This window comes from Apus apus, chromosome 3 (assembly GCF_020740795.1).
Source record: "Apus apus isolate bApuApu2 chromosome 3, bApuApu2.pri.cur, whole genome shotgun sequence".
Classification (NCBI taxonomy): Eukaryota; Metazoa; Chordata; class Aves; order Apodiformes; family Apodidae; genus Apus; species Apus apus.
In genome coordinates, this window is record NC_067284.1 from 23,807,469 (window position 1) to 23,825,766 (window position 18,298).

General features: G+C 40.7%; 1 protein-coding gene across 1 annotated transcript in view; it reads right to left on the reverse strand.

Moving 5' to 3' along the window:
- FAM83B (family with sequence similarity 83 member B) overlaps nt 1-4,574 on the reverse strand; it is a 39,187-nt gene extending 34,613 nt beyond the window's left edge. The window contains exon 1 of the mRNA XM_051614793.1: nt 4,131-4,574. Within this exon, the coding sequence (XP_051470753.1) occupies nt 4,131-4,574 (444 nt within the window). The remainder of the gene's footprint in view (nt 1-4,130) is intronic.
- Nucleotides 4,575-18,298: the final 13,724 nt, after the last annotated feature.

Here is an 18,298-nt window from a genome sequence, read left to right on the forward strand (position 1 = left end):
CTCTAAAGGACAACACAGACATCAGATTTTGTGCATAGCTCTTTCTCATGAGACTTCAAAGAAAGTCCATTTTGACTTACTAAAGGTCTACCTACACCTGACCCAGTGAGACTTACTAACAAATTACACTCATTCACAGTGTAACTTAATTCTTTCCCAAGGGTACGAGTTTCTCAACCTTTTCTCACATTAAAAAGCCCAATCATGAGTAATTCAGAAAAAAACAACTTCCTTTTTTGAGTTTCCAAAATGATAATACACTAACCATGTAGTTAGTTTTAGAAGCGGGTTAAGCTTCTAAAAACAAGTAAGATTTTTAAAAGTCTCACAACTATCACTGATTTTATGAACCCAGGTTTAAGACTGCTAGTTATTCGAATAAAATAAGATCAGTGAAAAGTGTTGCATACTTATCAAATAACATGCAACTTCTTACATTCCATCAGAAATTCCCTAAAGCACATCAGGGAAGTCTTTCAGTGTTTTCTGGCTTGTGCTGCAAGCCTGCAATCCTTGGGTTGTCTAAACAACCTGGTTGCTTAAAAAACAGGTTTGAATTCTCTCCAGGAAGAGCTGATCCTTATTTGGATATCAATCTAAAACACTCACAGCTATGCATTCCCTCTAAAACTATGTAGGAATGTCTCAGTGGTGGAAAGAGGAATCCAGTTAATGAAGTAAGAGAAAAACACACTGCCAGAAGGACCCTTTGATGCTCTGTCCTGTCCTTTCCCTGTTGCCTCACCCTGTCAATCACTCCTGAGAAGACAGTACGAGCTGTTTCTTGTACACATATACAAACTTCGTAACTGACAGTTCTGAGGCTACTTTCATGAAAAGTCATACAGGGAGAAGACACTTCATTACTGAAGCCTCTGTGTTACTCGATAGTAAGAGAAGGAAGTTTCACATTAACCCAACAAAGATGAGTAATCATCTTGATACCATTTCCCAGGCGAATAATCTTCTCAGGGAAAACTGCTAAACATTATCAGTCGTGGTTCAGACAGCTTAGCTGGGATGAGTCAGGGTGTACAAGCACCTCAAACCTCAGAGAAGCTGGAAACCTGCCAACAATCAAAGGTGGAAGCCTCCAAAACACACAAAAAATAAGGCTACTACCTTGTTTGCAAAAGTCGGTCCATCATTTCGGTCAGACAGACCTCACAGTGCTTTATCCCTGCATGTTTATATCACCATCTGAAAAAGACTCATGTCTCCCCAGTTGACACAGTCACGCCAAACAGCCTCCTTGTGTGTTGACAGAGAAGGCTGGTCAGCAAGCTGTATCATTTGGAGATGAGATCTAGTTAAACCAACAGCAAACCCATTTTTTTGTCATGTTAGGTTTAACCTAAGGCACTATGCTAACATCACACCTATCCCACAGAAGTGCTGTAGTATAGACTGTAATGTAATGCCTTCCTATTTATGATACAACTCCCTACTCATTAATGTAAGTTAAGAAATATATATCACACGCATGGATTAATCTCTTTAAAATGGTTGGAACGTTTAGTTCATTTTTCTGGAATGAAGCTGATGTGTATAATTTTTATGAATATTACGCATTTAAGAAAAATGTAAGTGATGAGATTTTCTTGCAACACTTTGCCATAGTCACTGTTTTTAGTCTAGTGTAGCATAGCCTTACAAATGAATTTCCTCTTTAGAGAGGAAAAATCACTGTCAGCAAGCAAGTTGCTTAATGCTGTTTACAACATGTCTTCATAAGGTTAAAATTAACATATGTAATGATCATTTTAACAACTGACACTGTGATGCATCAAGCATGAAAGAGGTCAAGAGTAAGCCTACTAATAATGTCATCCTATCCTCATGTGTCTCCAAATATTCAAAAGAATCCAGGTTTCAACAGGCTCAGCCTCCTTCATGGATTTTTGGGCTAGTATATACATATAAGGATGTATCAAATGTATTCCTTTATAGGCCACATCAGTGCAGGAATATTCTTTGCCTTGCCCTTGTATGAGCTGGTTTCCTGCTGCACCAAGTGCTCATGTATCCCAGGTAAATCAGTGCCTGTATTCAGGCACTCAGGTTTGGTGCTTTAAGTTTGGGGGTATGAATACACCCACCTCCAACAGTGTTTATTTTGCCACCGGAGACTGCGAAAATTTCCATACATTTTGCTTAGAGCTGTATCAGTTTATTGTGATTTGCTGAAGAACTCATTTATTCTTCACAGGTTTCTGTTTTTCATGTGTGAACTTTCCCTGTTTCCTTTGAATATTCTCATATGACTGCCTATCTCCACTACTACATTAACAGTGTTTAATATAACTACATTTTTGTAAGTGGCTTAGGAGGACTAGGTTAGCCTGTTTAGAAAGTGTTTGCCTGCTGAAAGCATGTTTTAAATTCCTTACTTTACTTAGAAACCCTTTAAACTTTTCTGTATATTTGCAGACAGAAGAAGTTGAACAGCACTATGTATTTTAGATGCAACTGCTCCTTCCTAATGCAACCAACCCATATCACTGTATCAAAAGTATTACGGCTGCTGCTGTTGAGGCTGAACGAAATAAACAAACCTTTTAGCTGACAGATTTGATAGTGACACATACATAACATCCTCTTTCTGAAGGGGAAGCGCCACAAGGACATCAGAGAGCCAACATACTATGCACTCAACCTTTTTCCAAAGAGGGATAGGAATCACACCTAATTTTTCTCCATAGCTGCATTCAGAGGAGGCATATTCCTTAAAATGGTGTTTTACAAGGCAGCACCACCAGCTAGGAGGGTCATCAGAGAGGGACTGGATTACATGCAGCTAGCCCACCAGGCACAAAAAGCACAGCAACTGACAGAACAGCCTTTCTTCATAGCATTTCAAAACCTTGTAGCAAAACTGAGCTAGTCTTGGCAACTGAGTTAACTGTGGTTCTGTGGGTTTCCCTTACAGTAGATACATGGGTAGTTCAGGAGCTGCAATTGAAAAAGATCGCCGAGTATCTTGGGCAAGTCACAGTTAAGCCTCCCTACATACAAAAGCAGAAAACAAATGTCACTCAGAAGGGGACAAAGAGAAATAATTGATTCTCCACCTTCTTGAGCATACATTCATTCTAGACTGTAAACTGCAGGATAAAAGGTCTAGTGATAATTCTATTATGGCAACAAATTATATGCTTTATCTAAATAGAGGAGAGACATTGTAAAAAGATATTGTCCTTCCCTTCCCCAACCTTTTCAACTAATTTCTACTGTATGCGATTTCAGCCACTGGAGTGTTTAGGGATGCACTTGGACTAGAGACACTTGTCCTACCAATTTGAAATCTGGAGTGACGCAGAAGCCAGTTTATTTCACAGTGAAGAAAGGGAAGTGTGACATACTTCCTACGAATAGTTCAGAAACCTTGTCACATCTATTTACAGAAGTAACATGACCTAGGGTCAAACAGATCTGCATGCTAATTAATTTTTTGGTGTTATTTTTAAATTGACACTGGAAAGGAAAAGGTGGTTTGTACATACAGCAGCCTGTGACTGAAGTGTAAGCCAGGTATGCCTTAAGAAACTCAAGATGCAAGTGCCCCTAAGTGGAGACAAGTACATTTGGACAAGTGTCCACATTTCTTATAAACGAGTCATTAGTCAGAAATTAAGGTAAGCTACCCAACTAAAATCTATTTCCTTGTTGCCTAAACCTCAGGGCTTTTTCTTCTGAGCTCTCTTTAATACTTTCTGACTAATTTCTGCAAGGAGACCTGACATGCAAAATCACAAACCCTGAACTTCCAAGGTACAGGAGTCAGATGTACACTAAGGTATTATTTTCTTATAACAACTGGCTACCATGCCAAACCAATGCATGTTTCCACTTGTGCAAGAGAGAAACCTTTGGATATATCCTAAAGTTAGAGAGAATTATATCACTTGAGGTATATTCAACTGAGGTCAAAGAAAAGGTGTGCTGACTATCTGCAAATTTCTCACGCACCGGACAGCGTTACAGTAAAATGGTAATTATGCTTCATTAATTCATCAGTGGATCCCTAATTCCTTGTAAGCAAGGTTAATAATATAGATACGTGTGATACCAACAGACCGAACTCAGTTTGGCAAAACCTTTCATTTTCAACAATATTTTGTCATGTTTACCTTTCTGGCATCTCGTATTGTCTTCCGAATAGTTTCCTTTATAGTGTAAGGCTGTGCTCGTGGTGGATGAAAAAGCAGATCAATATTTGTGCCACCTGAAATTCCAGGCATCAGGTAGGGCCAACCTAAGTCAAGATCGGGAGCTTCCACATCTGATTCAATGGGCCAGTAGGTTCCCGAGGAAGAGGTGTCATCAATGGCATGGTTAGAAGAGTAAATTGTGTTTTGTGGAAGTTTGTGAACATTGTTCAAAATATAATCAATTTCCTCATCCGCCAGGAACTCTGAGCATCTCTCTTTGGAAAGAAATTCTTTGTAGGCTTCTAAACCTCCTTCAATTAAAGCATCAATAGCTACTCGGTACCATTCCTTATAATGAGGTTCAATGTAGTTGTCTGATCTGCATTCATCATGTAAGGATGATAGCAAAGATGAAGTTTCCATTTTCACATGTATTTTGTAGAAAGTCTCTTAAACTTCCATTCATGAGCTGATGAAATGTATCTGTAAAGAGAGAAAAGTAAGAAAACAAACAAAATATTTCTAGAGATTTTTGGCAGGCACACAAATATTATTAAAAATACTTTTCTGGTAATGTTGCTCTAAGTTTTCCTAGCACCTTCCAAGAACTTAAAAATGTTTTGAAAAGGCTCAGGGATTAATATTGCCAAATTAATATTAGAGATAGATAAAGAGCTTCTGCTATTTAAGGCAAAACTACACACATAATTAAGTGATTTGATGAGGTTCTTAATATGAAAAGCTACAGCAGAGCTCATAATACACTGAAGATCTGAACCAGTAACACCAATACATACTCAGTGCATGTTCCAATATGCTACCGTAGGTTGGGGTTCAAAACTCTCTTTATAACAACTGATACAGTGGTGTTAGGGAGACACTTCAGAAACCAACTGTATTACCTACTTGCTGATGCAGTAATCTGATGCATTTCTTTTCCCTGTTTACTTTAAAACAACAGTCATTCAGGTCCATCTCCTTATCTGTCTCTTCTCCCATGCTGATCTAATCCATTTGCTGCTCCCAAGCAGGACCAGCCTACCTCATTTCAGTGAGTTATGAGGAACTCCAGAAAGATTTTTCCTCCCACATCTGGGATCAAATTGAATCAGCAATCTTATGTGTAGTTTCCACCCTGCTCATTCCTTCTGCCAAAAGGAGCGGCTGCTTTAATCTTACCTTTTTTTTTTTTTTTTTTTTTTTTTGGTTGCTGATGATTTATAAATTAATTCTTACCGTCTTTTTATTTCATTTAGCAAGGGCTAAGAGGGTTGGCTCCTGTGGTGAAAATTTGTGATTTAAGGTAAAAAGAGGACAAATGGCCAATGTTTCTCCCTTCACATTTGTGCAACCCTGTGGGGCTCCAGCAACTCCACCATTCACCTAACACCTAAACTGCAATGAACTATTCAGTGGCCAGGTAAGCCAGAAAAAAACCCCAAACAACAAACAAACAAAACCCCTGAAAAAAACAGGGGGAAGGGGTTGCCATATAGGATAGAACAATGACACTGTTTCCTCTTTCAGGGATAGAGCATGAAACTTATGAAAAGACAGCAGAAGTAGGAAGGACATCCAATGAAGGTAGAACAGTTACAAAAGGCATATACAAAGTATAGGTTGAAAGTTAAGATTGGGTTTCCCTACAGGCCTAATTAATAGTATGGCAGTATAAGAGCAAGGAATAGTTACAGGGAGTTCTGATTGCAATTACTGGCATATAAACTGAACACAATCCTCTCTTCACATGAAGACCTTTCAGACATTTTTGCAAACAGTGCACTTGTCTTTCACTGTCTGTCAGGAACAGTTCAATCTTCTTGAAACATAAATTAACTACATTAAGCTAAAGGAATGAAAATCAAAATTTCCATGCACTATTGATACTTCAAAACCCAATTAAATGTCCAATTAAACCAAGATTTCTGAGGAACTTGGGAAGTCTGAGGTTAAAAAAAGACCAAGAAAGAAAAATCCAGATCTGAGGCTGGCATCAGCATGTCATATGAAATAATTCCATTTGAATCCTGTCTCTCAGCCAAGTTGCAGGATAGATCTTCCCAGATAGGACTGCTTTCGAGCCTGGGGGAAAGGAGTGTTTCTGGCAGCTTCCAGAGTAGCTCTTTGTGGTGAACGGGAAAGCAGCAAGTGAAAGGGCTCCAACTGCTCTCCCCTGATCAAGAATTACATGTACTCCTATGACAGATACTCAGGGCTTCATTCTACATTGTTCTCACAGGTAGAAATAAAATGTTATAAAATAAGGGTGATAGCATTTCACTTTGCCCAGATGCAAATACAGCCTGTGTGGTGTATGGTGATGCAGAACCAAGCATGTGGTACAGACAAGACAAATTGATTCAAAGGTCAAACTCTTCCACTATTGTACAATGAAAACTTAAGAATCAGTTTCCCATGGAAGCCAACAATCTGGAACAGGTTTTTAAGACATTTTAGATGAAGAATGAAAAAGCTATTGAGAGTATTAAATGCAGAGTTACTCAGCTAAGTTGTTCTGCTGAGTCTGAACACTGATATGGATGACTTTACTGAGAATCTCATACACCACTTCTGTAGGACCCTCCAGGACAAGTATTTCTCTAAACAGTGCAGTAAACCAGTCAGTCTTACTATGACATTTAAGACTAAATCAAATTTTAAAAAGGCAAACGAAAGATATTTCTAAAATTGTTACTTTGGAATGGATATACTTCTAAAACAGGAATTTTGCCACTGATTGCATATATACAGTTGAGAAAGGACACGTTCATTTCAAAAGCTTGTCCAAATCCCTTTTTTCTTCTTCCTGCTCTGTCCTCTGACAATAACATAAGGCAACAGGCCTATACTTAATATGTAAAGTTGTACAACATAAAATATTCCATGTTATGAACAAATAAAAGGTGAAAAAATATTGTATATGTGTGCTGTCTCGTTCATTTTTTTCTGTTTGGTTCTTCCAATTTTTTTTTTGTAACAGTATAATGTACCGTTTGACTTTTCATTGAAAGCAATGAATAAATTAACTGTGGCATAGGTCAAATGCAGTATCTTATGCTCAAACTTATGCTGAAAGCAGGGTACAAACACACCATAATCCTGGAAAGGAGAGACTTGTAGAGCAGAATCTTCCAAACAAGGATAGTTATTTTACAGTGAACATCTTTGATGTTTATCTTTGATTTACAAGTGCTGTTTATAAAAGAAGTTTAAAGCAGTGCACATTTATTTAAGAAAATAAATGTAAACTCTGTCAGCCTGGTAATAAATCACAGAACAGATGAGGCAAATGAAACAATTCTAATTCCTATTTTTGGAATTCAGGACACCAGCACAGGATACGTTCATGAGAAAAAAAAACAACTCCCAAATTAAAATTTTAACTTCAGGTATGTTTGACAAAAGCTCTGGATGTCTTGACACAGGTATTTCCATCCTTAGAAGGTAAAAGCTATTATGTAGGAAACGTATCTATGAAAGAAATACAGTTTTTGATAGAAAAGCAGGGGTTTAGACAAAATTCTAAAATAAACTTCTTTTTGTCTTCTTCAACTGTGTGCAATGAATTCTGCCTAATCAACTTGATACTTCAAAGATTCTCATCAGGCCAACAATTCTGTAAGCAAGGTTGTGCAGAATGAGGCCCACCTCTGGAGTCTTCAAGAGCTTTATCAGACTTCATGTACATGATTACAAGTTTTACTGGGATCAGAAATGCTTTTGTTCACCCTCTGAGAAATAACCTTGGCTGTTAATCCCAGCCCAGTGTATAAGCCATCTTCTCTGCTTGGACAGAAGGATCAGTTCCTTAAAACATTTTTATTTTGTGCTATTAATGGTCTTAAATTTAGCTTGAACTCCAATGCAGCTGGTAAAACTAAATCTTCTGTTGGAAGAACCATCTTGTACTTCTACCAGCAACATGCTTGGACCTTTCCAGTGCTGTTCTCAGGAATCCAGCAAGAAGAGAGCTTTTTCTTTGGAAAAAAAGTAAATGTGCTTTTTTTCTGCAGAAAGACAGGAGTATCCCAGCTTCCACAGAAGCAGCAGATTACAAATGCCCACTGAACAAAATGATGCAACATTCTGTGGTGGTTCCAGGAGCACAATCCTCCAGGCTAGAGCCAAAGACAAGCGACTTCCCTGCCTTACTAAAGTTCTCAGGATTTGAAAATGTTTTTATTCAGCAACTTTAGGGAGCAGCTCTCTCCTCAGGCATGTGCACCCAGTCCTCAGCCCGGCCCTGGGCATGGTGCTCTCCTAGGCAAGTCCTGATCAATTTTCCAAAGGAAATGTGATTGCTTCTACAGTTTCTGCATAAAAGTTTCAACCTCGCCACCCCAGTCAAGGGGAATCTAAACCACAGGAATATCTTGTCGCAGGTTCCTCTCACAGGTATGGCTTTTGGGGCATCCACCTGAGCACCTCTGACCCGGGGCTCTGCTGGGAGCCTCCCCACCGCTTAAGGGCCTGGTCTGACCAGCCTTTCACAGAATAAACAGGCGTTTTACGACGGCTGCCTTCCACCAACCTTTCCATTAAGGAATCGTATCAAGAACAAATAATAATTACCTGCGTTAAGCAGTGACAGGCAATTACTTCATTATTAACAAAATCACAGTATTTTCCGTCCATGCAATGGGCATCAAACTCAAGTGCAAAACAACACCCAGAGAGTTCCTGCTGCTTTCTTTTTCCTTGGGTTTTTTTTTCAAACCAGAAAAAAAAACACTTTTCGGGCAAAACGGAGGCACCGGCCGGCACCGCCACGTGCCCGGGAAAGGCTCAGCCTTGAGGACACGGCACGTGTGTCACCCCCGGCCGCGGCGGGGCCGCAGCGCCCCAAGCCCCCCCCGACGGCGGCCCCAGGGGCGCGGGGGCCCGGCCCCGCGCCCGCCCCCTCCCCCGCCGCTCGGCGCCGGAGCCCCTCGGGTGCCCGCGGCCGGGCTCGCCGCGCGATCCCCGCCATCCCCGTTTCAGACGCCCCCGCGGGGCCGGCGGGGACAGAGCCCGGCCCTGCCCTGAGCGTCCTGCGAGACCAACTCACCGCGCCGGTGCCCCGCGCGGGGGTCTCGCCTGCGGAGCTGCGGGGCGGCTCGACCCGGCGCGCTGCGATCGCGGCGGCGAGTCAAGGCGGCGCAGGGCTCATCGCAGGTACTTCCCGTCGCTCCCAGGCGCGGTGGGTGTGGAAACCGGTTGCAACATGTCAAGACGGTGTCGCACCAAACCCGCCGCCGCCGCGGGAGCGGGTCGAGGGCTTGTCTGAACAGGGGAAGCCCGGCCCCAGTGCGTAGCGACGGGCAGCGCCTTCCCAGGGGCGCGGCGAGGCCCCCCCGCCCCACCCCGGCCCTCCCCGCCCCATCCCGCCGGGCGGGCCTGGAGCCGCGGGCGCCCGCGGTCCCGCGGGGAAGGGGCTGGCCCGGGCCGCGCAGAGGGAGAGCCCCGCGGGGGGTCCCGGGAAGCGGGCTGTGCGTGTGCGTGGGAGAGAAAATTCGAACGTTGGCTTGGAATAAAAACAAACCCGTCAGCCTCGAGTCACGCTTTCCAGGTTAACTCCGGGGGAGCAAGTCACGTTTGAGACCTTTAAATCAGTTTGTGTGGATGATACCCTTTTCCATAGCTCGGTTGCATTAACATGCTCCTCTTTTCCTTGTGATGGCTCAGGTTAGAGAAATGGACCTGAAGAAAGAGCCCCCGTCCTGACCGGGGAGCCAGCCCGCGGGCCTGCCGGCAGGCTGGGATCCCAGCCAGCCCATCCCGCCGCTGGAAAGGAACCTCTGAGAGCCCTCTCTGAAAAGCTCTTTGAAAACACCACCGTCTTTTTAGTAGGATCGTGCAACTGCCAACAGATCAGCACATCACACGTGCGCACGGTTTGTGCACACCGAGGCTTAGGTACACTGAGTTTGCTTTGTCATTTGAAATTACTGGCAATAGAAAACTTTTTATAGGCTTTGTCCATGTTGTACCCTGTGGTGCATAGCTGCAGGCAGATTTTTCACGTGCCATTTATGACAATGCAGTGTAACCCTGACAGTGCTTTATCAGAAATAGTTCATCCCGTCCAGCTTTAAGCACAAACTTCATTACCCAGTGGTAAGCACTGGATGTATCCTATTTCTGAGGTTGTGTGGTTCTACCATGACTTTATGATGATGGTTCTCTGAGGGGGGGGGGGGGGGAGAAAGTAAAAATATGCAGTTTCTAGACAACTGTATGCATATATGTGTGTATATATATATATATAAATGTGTAAGTCTGGTAGCCACTAGGAAGTGACTTTTTTCTTTACAATTAATTCAGGTAGTGGAATGCACAAGAGGAAATAGTTGGTGTCAGTATATACAGGGACTACTCTTCACAGACATAGACTCTCCTAGATTAAATTATTAGAGTGTTCTCGCACCTGAAAAATAATTTCCCTGATTTTGATGAAAAATGAAGAGGGAAAACTGCTGTAAAACAAATAAACTATTAAAATGTACTTAGTAGTTTGTAGTTAGTACACAGCACTTTTTATCCCATGAAAATGTGTGGTCAGGAAAGAGACTGTGTTTCTGTGGAGACTTGTCCATAGAGAGGTGGGGCCATGCAAAAGAGGTGGGGCCATGTACATTTTTAAAAGAGCAGATCTATTTTCTAAAAACATTTTTTAAAGGTAGGAAGGTAGACAGATGATAACAAAGGCATTTTTGACCTTGACTGAATTGGTTGAACTTCTATTATATGAAATTTACAAGTATTATTTGGTCGTTCTATTAGAGAAGTCAGTGGTTGAGTACTGGTTTAGCATAAACAGAAAGCTGTAATGAGACCAGTAATAGCTTTCTAAAAAAGGGAATCTGCCTGAAGAAAGGATCTAGGGTTTTGTATTTTTTTATGCTATGTTAGTATCTGCACCAGGAAAGGGTTTTTTATGTGCCTTTACAGTGGGAAACTGATCTAATACTGAGATGTTAAACTACATGCATACACACATAAAATGCAAATGAACAATACAGTGTAAAACAGCAACAATTACATCAGTATTAGTAAAGCATTATTATTGCTGTTGTTGCCAAAGAGAACGATGAGCTCTCTAAATAACCAGTACACTGTGCCAACTTTAAAATGAATGGGTAAACAGAGTGATAAGAAGAGATGAAGAAAACTTAAACAATTCTTTTTAAGTACCAAGAAAGACCTTGCACGGAAGATAGAAAATGGGGATGGAAATGCTGTTGGAGATTCCTCCGCGCAGTTGGGGGCTGTTTGACTTTATCAACTGAAGCTGTCCAGTAGCTGTACAAAACCAGACTTTTCGAAAAACCTAGCTTGGATAACATGTTTTAGAAACCAGCTATCCACAGTTAACTGTCAAAATAAAGGACATTTTTACTCTGCAGGTAGTAAACTTCTGGTTCTTGCAGCCACAGGAGGCAGTGGAAGCAGGCAGTATGAGCAAGTATAAGCAGTAAGACAAATTCTTAAACAGGAGGTATAAAACTGCATTCAGTAAGGATGAGGCAGGGATATGCCCTTCAGCGTCCTTACTCCTGCAGTCATCAAGCTGCATCAGTTTGAGGGGAATGGACTGTAGAAACTGACCGAGTTCTCCTTTGCCTAAACAGCCTTTCCTTTTGTCACTGGGAACGTAACACTGGGTGAGACCACTCGAAGCATCCTATTCATTGGAATTGTTTTAATGGAATCCCACTGATTTGTGAAGCCTCAAAACTACAAAAAATTTCTTAATGTAGACATAGCTTGTTTATGGGAAGAAGGATCAACCTGATATGTTTGATACCGCCGTCTTGAGAATGTAATCAGAAAGAACGCTGACTGTCTTAAGTGACGTGTGTACTCAGATAGTGGTGCTGATGGATGATCATCTCTGTGACTTCCATCAGTTTCCAGTTGTCAGTTCTGAGACTTCTTTTTTGTATTGATGGATCATGTTGCCAGGTACAGGTCTAGCTGAGTGCAAGCAGAAGATAAAAGATTGTTATCGCATGTACAATGACACCAGTCTGTAAGTATATAGTATGAATAATTACTAAGGATCAACATTTATATGACTGATACTTATATTCCTACTGCATGCTTACTAAGATTTAATTTAGATTTACTAAAGGGGATGTTGATTTGAAAGCAGTGGATGTTTATAGAAGTCATGAAATCTGTGAGTTGAGCTTTATTACATTTTAAACAGATGAAGAAAGAGTACAGTTGTCGCAAGCCAGTACCGGGGGGCTACCGGCTGTCAGGATACTTTTGCCTGAAGTCCTGAAGACTGATACTATTTACAAATCAAAAATCATCTCATTTATAGAATAAACACAGACACTTAACACACTAATCTTAAAATTAGAGGAAATGTGGTGTTGCAGATATGGATATAACAGGAGTTGCACAAAACTTGATGAGTACTGATAGAAAACCCACATCTTTCATAAAGAAGCAGAGAGAAAAATGACAAATAGAAGTGCAAATTAATATGGAAAACTGGGTGTCCTACTCTCAGTACATGCTTTTTCAAATTATGTAGTCATAACCTACTCTATTTGTTGTGATATTCTTAAATCAGGGCTACATTAATTTGGTCATAGTGACAATGGAAATACTTGGCAATGTCCAAACCCCAATTAGTTTAACAACTATCCCTGCAGCTTCCATCTAGAAACAGCCAGTAATTGAAATTCAAAGAATTAAGGTCAAGATCTGGTACTGGGAGAGGGTTCCTAACCCATATATGGTGGCCTGGGTGTGTATGATATTTATTGTATGGTAGATTTTGCCTTAGATCAGGTCCTGTGTTAAAACATTGAGCAAACCTACTGAAATGACTTCAGGAAGTTCAATTGTGAGGTGAATCTGAGGGTTTCCTTTAAGCAATTTATGGTAAGAGATTAATAAAATTATGCAAGCATCTTATTTTTGAGACACAAGTAAATAAATAAATTCCACCAGTCTTTATTTTCTGCCCCCAATATATATAGCTGGGAGACAGGGTAGAAGAGCAGGGTGAGAGGGATGATCGAAGGTGAAGAATAGCTGCCATCTGAGGAAGAACCATGCAGATAGGGACTGTTCAGGCTGGGAGTTGAGTTGGTGACTGAGGCTTCCAGATGGAGTTTGTCACATCATGTGTAGCTCTGCTGTAAAACAGGGTGGAATATAGAGAAGGAAACTCCTTTGAGGGATGCTCCAAGATGAAAACAACACCTCTGGCTTAGAAGGCCCTGTGACAAGTTCCAAACTGATGGAGGATGACAAAGTATGCTTCACCCTTATGCCTCATTCCTCTCCTTTTCCTTTTTGCTGTATGTCTAGATGTGCTGCTAATCATTGAAGGGCAGATACAGGGCTGTGCATATCTGACTTCATACATCTGTTCTTGTATTCCTTCAGAGCATGCTAAGGCTAATGTATAAGAAGTGGGGAGGAGTACAGTTTCCTTACTTCAGATTAACTTCCTTCTTGTGGGTCAGAGAAGTCGCTCCTCCTGATCTTCTTACAGACTCCTAGACCTATTTGTGTGCCCTTAGACATAGTTCCACCCCTGCCCCTGGGGAAGGATGGCTGCACAGCTAGCAGCAGGTAACCCAGTTTCTCAGTTTTCTTCATAGTGTCTCAAGTTTATAGTTACACAGTTAAGTACCTTCTTCAAGCTTACCTATACCTTCATATTTTCTGAGGTCTGTGATTTTATGTGTCCTTGTGATTCAGGCTCAGTCTTAGAATTATTTTTTTTTCCCAGGTGGTATCCATGTGGTTGTTGTAGCCTCCAAAATACATACTTCAGGGTGACTCTTGTAATTATTTTTTTCTTTTCTCCTTTGCCCTACTTTAACATCCACCTTTTTCGTTCTTTGGAAACAGTGCTTACTGTACTATTACTTCTACAAACAGGCAGTAATACAAAATTGACAGAAAAATAAAGCAAAACAGTAACTACATCCATTTTCTGGTTGGTTTGAAACCTCTTTTATTTCTTTCTCTCTACGTGCTCACTTTCCCAGAAAACTAAACTTTCTGGAGTATCTTCCTTACTGGACTAAGCCTGTCCTCATCACATTTTCCCAAGAGTTGGTGTGCTGCTGAAGTTTGAATGACAAAATCTTAAACATGTACTTTGTGATCCAGAATCGGGGCTTAAGGCTTTAGAGATCAGGGATGAATATGCTTGTCTCTTGAAGCTAGATATGCTTTGGGGTAATGCAGGGATCAGTCAAGAGAATTTTATATCAATTTAGTAAAAGGTAATCCTACAGAGAAATTTTATAGTATACTTTTTAAAAATAATCTAGAAACTATTACATACAACTTCACATCATGTGTAAGTAATAATTGAATTATTAAAAGCTAGCCTTAGGCCCAGAATATAACAGCTGGACCAAGATTTTGAGTACATCAAAGCCCAGATTGCTGTTGATGCATTAGTAATGGAAAATGTCTCTTTCTATTTAAGCTGTTTTTCCTCATTACAGTTTCTGTGAGTGTTCAGCTCACCATAGGATGGGAAAATAATTCCCATATGGAATTGCAAGCTGTCTGCTGTTGTTTGATCCTGATATTTTAATGAACTGCAGATCGAAATACTGCAGTAGGCCGTGGCCAGAAACATGAAACAAGCACACTGGGTTTGTGTAGTGTCTTGCCACATCGCCATAAGGATCTTCCAGTCAAAAGGAGAACACACAGCTCCTGGGTTGCTCCTTACTGAGAAAAAAGGTGAATCCTGTAAAGAAAGTAATAAAAAGAGAAAAATTAAGTAGGGCTAGAGGGAACGAATTGTTGCTTGATTTGCACATGGTTTATTTTCAAAGCTATAACCACTTTGACAGGCCTGTGTTGGCACTCACAAGGACCTGCTTTTTGGCCTAGTATTCACCTCTGTTTGGAGGTGAGGTTGGCAAAAGGATGAAAGGTCTTTGTCTCTTTCCAATCCCAGAAGTGCCTGAAGCTAGTTTTCTTCCCAGTGCTGGTTACAGTGGATGCTCAGAGCCTTCAGTGTTACCCCGTGTCCCAGTTTGAGCCAGGACAGAACTAACTTTGTTTTTGTGGTTTTACTTTTCAGTTAAGTCCCTTCTAAGTAGCTGCAGTTGTTGAAATTAACAGCATGTTTTTCAGTCAGTGTCTGACTCTAGGACTGATATCGCTCGATGTTACTGCTAGAGAATGGTGTGCAGAGCCAAGGCCACTGCTTGGTTCTGAAAAACATTTTATGCTCCAGAACTAGAAGGGAGTAAAGGGGTTGTGCCTGAGAGCCTCCTTTGTGGAGGAGCAGAACAGACATGTGACCAAAATTAACCGAAGTATTTCATCCCATACACGTCATACTGGATATAAATTTGAGGGATCACAAGGGTCGACGTCTCTTCTACCATGGCAAGCATCCTAGAAGGATTCTGTCTGTTCATCTGCCTTTGGTCCCGATTCCCATGTTCCTGTATCTCTGCGTTCCTGCATCCCAGCTCCTGCCTGCTGCTGATGCCAGGAGTCAAGTCTGGGATTTTCCAGGGCCTGCCCTGCAGCCTCAGTGGTGATTTGGGCATTACTGGGGGGAGGGGCTCGAAATAGTGCCTTTGTGTATATTTATATATGTTTGTACATATTTCATTATTTTCCTTTTCATCACTACTTTTTCACTAAAGCTGTGTAGTTTAGTTTCCAACCCATAAGAGTCTCTCTCCATTATTTCCTCTCCCTTCTATATAGGGGGAAGAAGGGGGGTTAACAGAGAGCAATCTCATTCATTTGATTGCCAGCCTTGCATTAAACTGTGACACCCTATCGTTTGCTTAGCTGCTTATGGTCCTAATGAGCTTTGTAAACCCAAGCCCATCTTCCTTGACACCTTTTTCTAATGCTAAAATTGAGGAAGGATTAAAGGTTTCACTAGGCTTTTGGGAGGTCTCTGCCACCAATAGTAATACTGGGAGAGGGAGAAGTGAAAAATAAACCAGGGGATAGAGCAGCCTATAGCAAATAATAAAATCACGTAAAATCCACAAAAAGTTATGTTCCAAAGTATCAACACAATAAATCTGAGTGCAGCTGCTAGAAATGGCAGGCTTTTTCTTTTCTGCATAGATTAATGAATTGCTAGTGAAGTTAGAGCCAAGGAAGTTCTTATCAATGGTAGAAGTGGTAAACAAGTTCCAAAAATATTCCATCCTCAAAGACAAGGTTTTACTAACTGTCCACATACCTGTCCAGAAAATACAAATGGCCTATGATACGAATCTATTTATTGGCTGAATGCTACATGCTGAAGTTCACACATGAGCTCAGCAGATGCTTTGCCATGAATCTGGTGCTTACAATGAGTATGAAGTTGTGAACTTATATGTGCAATTAATGAAACAAATAAAATTTACTCTGCATTTATTAAGCTGTGTTCAGAATTAATGTAGAAGTAGTGTTACTGTGACCGTGATAAACTAAGCATATCGATGATACAGATTTTTAAGTAGGGGCAATGTAGTACATGAAATCAGCTCATACTGTTGTGAAAAGTAGACAAGCTTATGGGCCTGAAACAGACACAGAAAACTTCAAATCCAAGTACAAATTGTGAACAATTGCTCTGAGTTGAATTAGGAATGTTTGAAGTACAGAAGAAAAAGAACATATAAATACCCAAGTAGCTATACTATGTTCATCTAACTCCTTATCATGTACGTGGTTAGAACAAAACATCTGGGCAAGTTTGTAGTTTCCCATCTTCAGCTGCCAGCTCTTTCAGAAGAATATATGAATTGGGGATGGACAAAGTGCATTGAAACCCGAAAATAACTGAAATTGTAACAAGAGAAAATACAGACTCACTTGTTTCAATATATTTTTAAAACTCTTGCTGTGAGGTTGTGGGAAGAAGGAGATACATTGTGATGGCACTGAGGCAGTGCTCTCCATGACAATGAGACAACAAGACGCAACAATCACAAGTTGCAGCAAGGAAAATTATAATTGAGCACTGGAAAAAGTCCTCCCTGCGAGGGTGGTGAAGCACTGGGATGTGCTTGCCAGGCAGCCTGTGGGATACGCCTCCTTGGAGATTTTCAAAACATGACTAGAGAAAGCATTGGTCATTTTTTGAGTTAGATTGCCTCAAAGCAGGAATTTGGACTAGACGACTTCCAGAAATCTATTCCAACCTAATTTTTCTGTGATACTGTGACTCTATACTTACTCTCCTTGCTGTAACAGCTGTAATTCTGACAGTTCACTCCATCCCTAGAATGGTAAAGTCCTCACCAGAATTTCCCTAAAGGCAATTTTCCTTTATACTTTTCTGTTGTGTGTTAGATTATAGTACCAAATTTTTAACCGGAATTATCATCATATGTCAGAAATTTTATATCAAATATTTACAAACAAGGGTAAAAGTTTCTGTATTTTATCAATAATATTGATACGGCTGCAAGAGATTGTATTGTGCATCATACCTTTAAATAATTCAGCACTGAGTCCTCTGTGATACTTGATGGTTAATCTGAAATAGTTAAGTTCCTGGGCAAACATACTCATAAATTCGTGTTTGTGGATTCTCTCAATTCTGTTCAGCTATCTGAAATGGATAAATGTGATAAATGCCCGGAGGTGGATCTGAGCTATCATCTTACATTTACCAATTATGAGACATCGTGTGCTTGCAATTAATTTTGATCAAACAAATGCATTAATGTTTAAGTGACAATCCTAATCTGAATTGCACTTAATTAGTAAATGAATAAGGGTAGTTTGACTCAGAACAAAAAAATACAGAGTAAGCAGTAATTCAGTAAAAATGGGCTTATGAACATGGAAACTGGCAGTTGCCCTTGCCAAGAATTAAACTTGTTTTGAAATTGAATCACTTATACACAAAAAAAAAAGTATTTTGATGCTATAATGTATCAAAAGCTCAGTCATGCTGAATTATAAGTGTGTGGCAAGCTAGAATGAGGCAGACTATCCTAAAAATGTAAAGCAGCATAAAAACCTTTTCCAAAGGAAGTAAATGCTATCCTTTCATTTTTATTAAAGCCTAAGCAACTTCTGAATGAAGTAGCCGAAGTGGTTTTGACTCAAACAAGGGGCTTTGATGATTAATACAGGACCTCAGGCTCCTGTGTTGAAAATTGCCAATTAAATAAGCCCTTCTCAACTGATTACTGTTT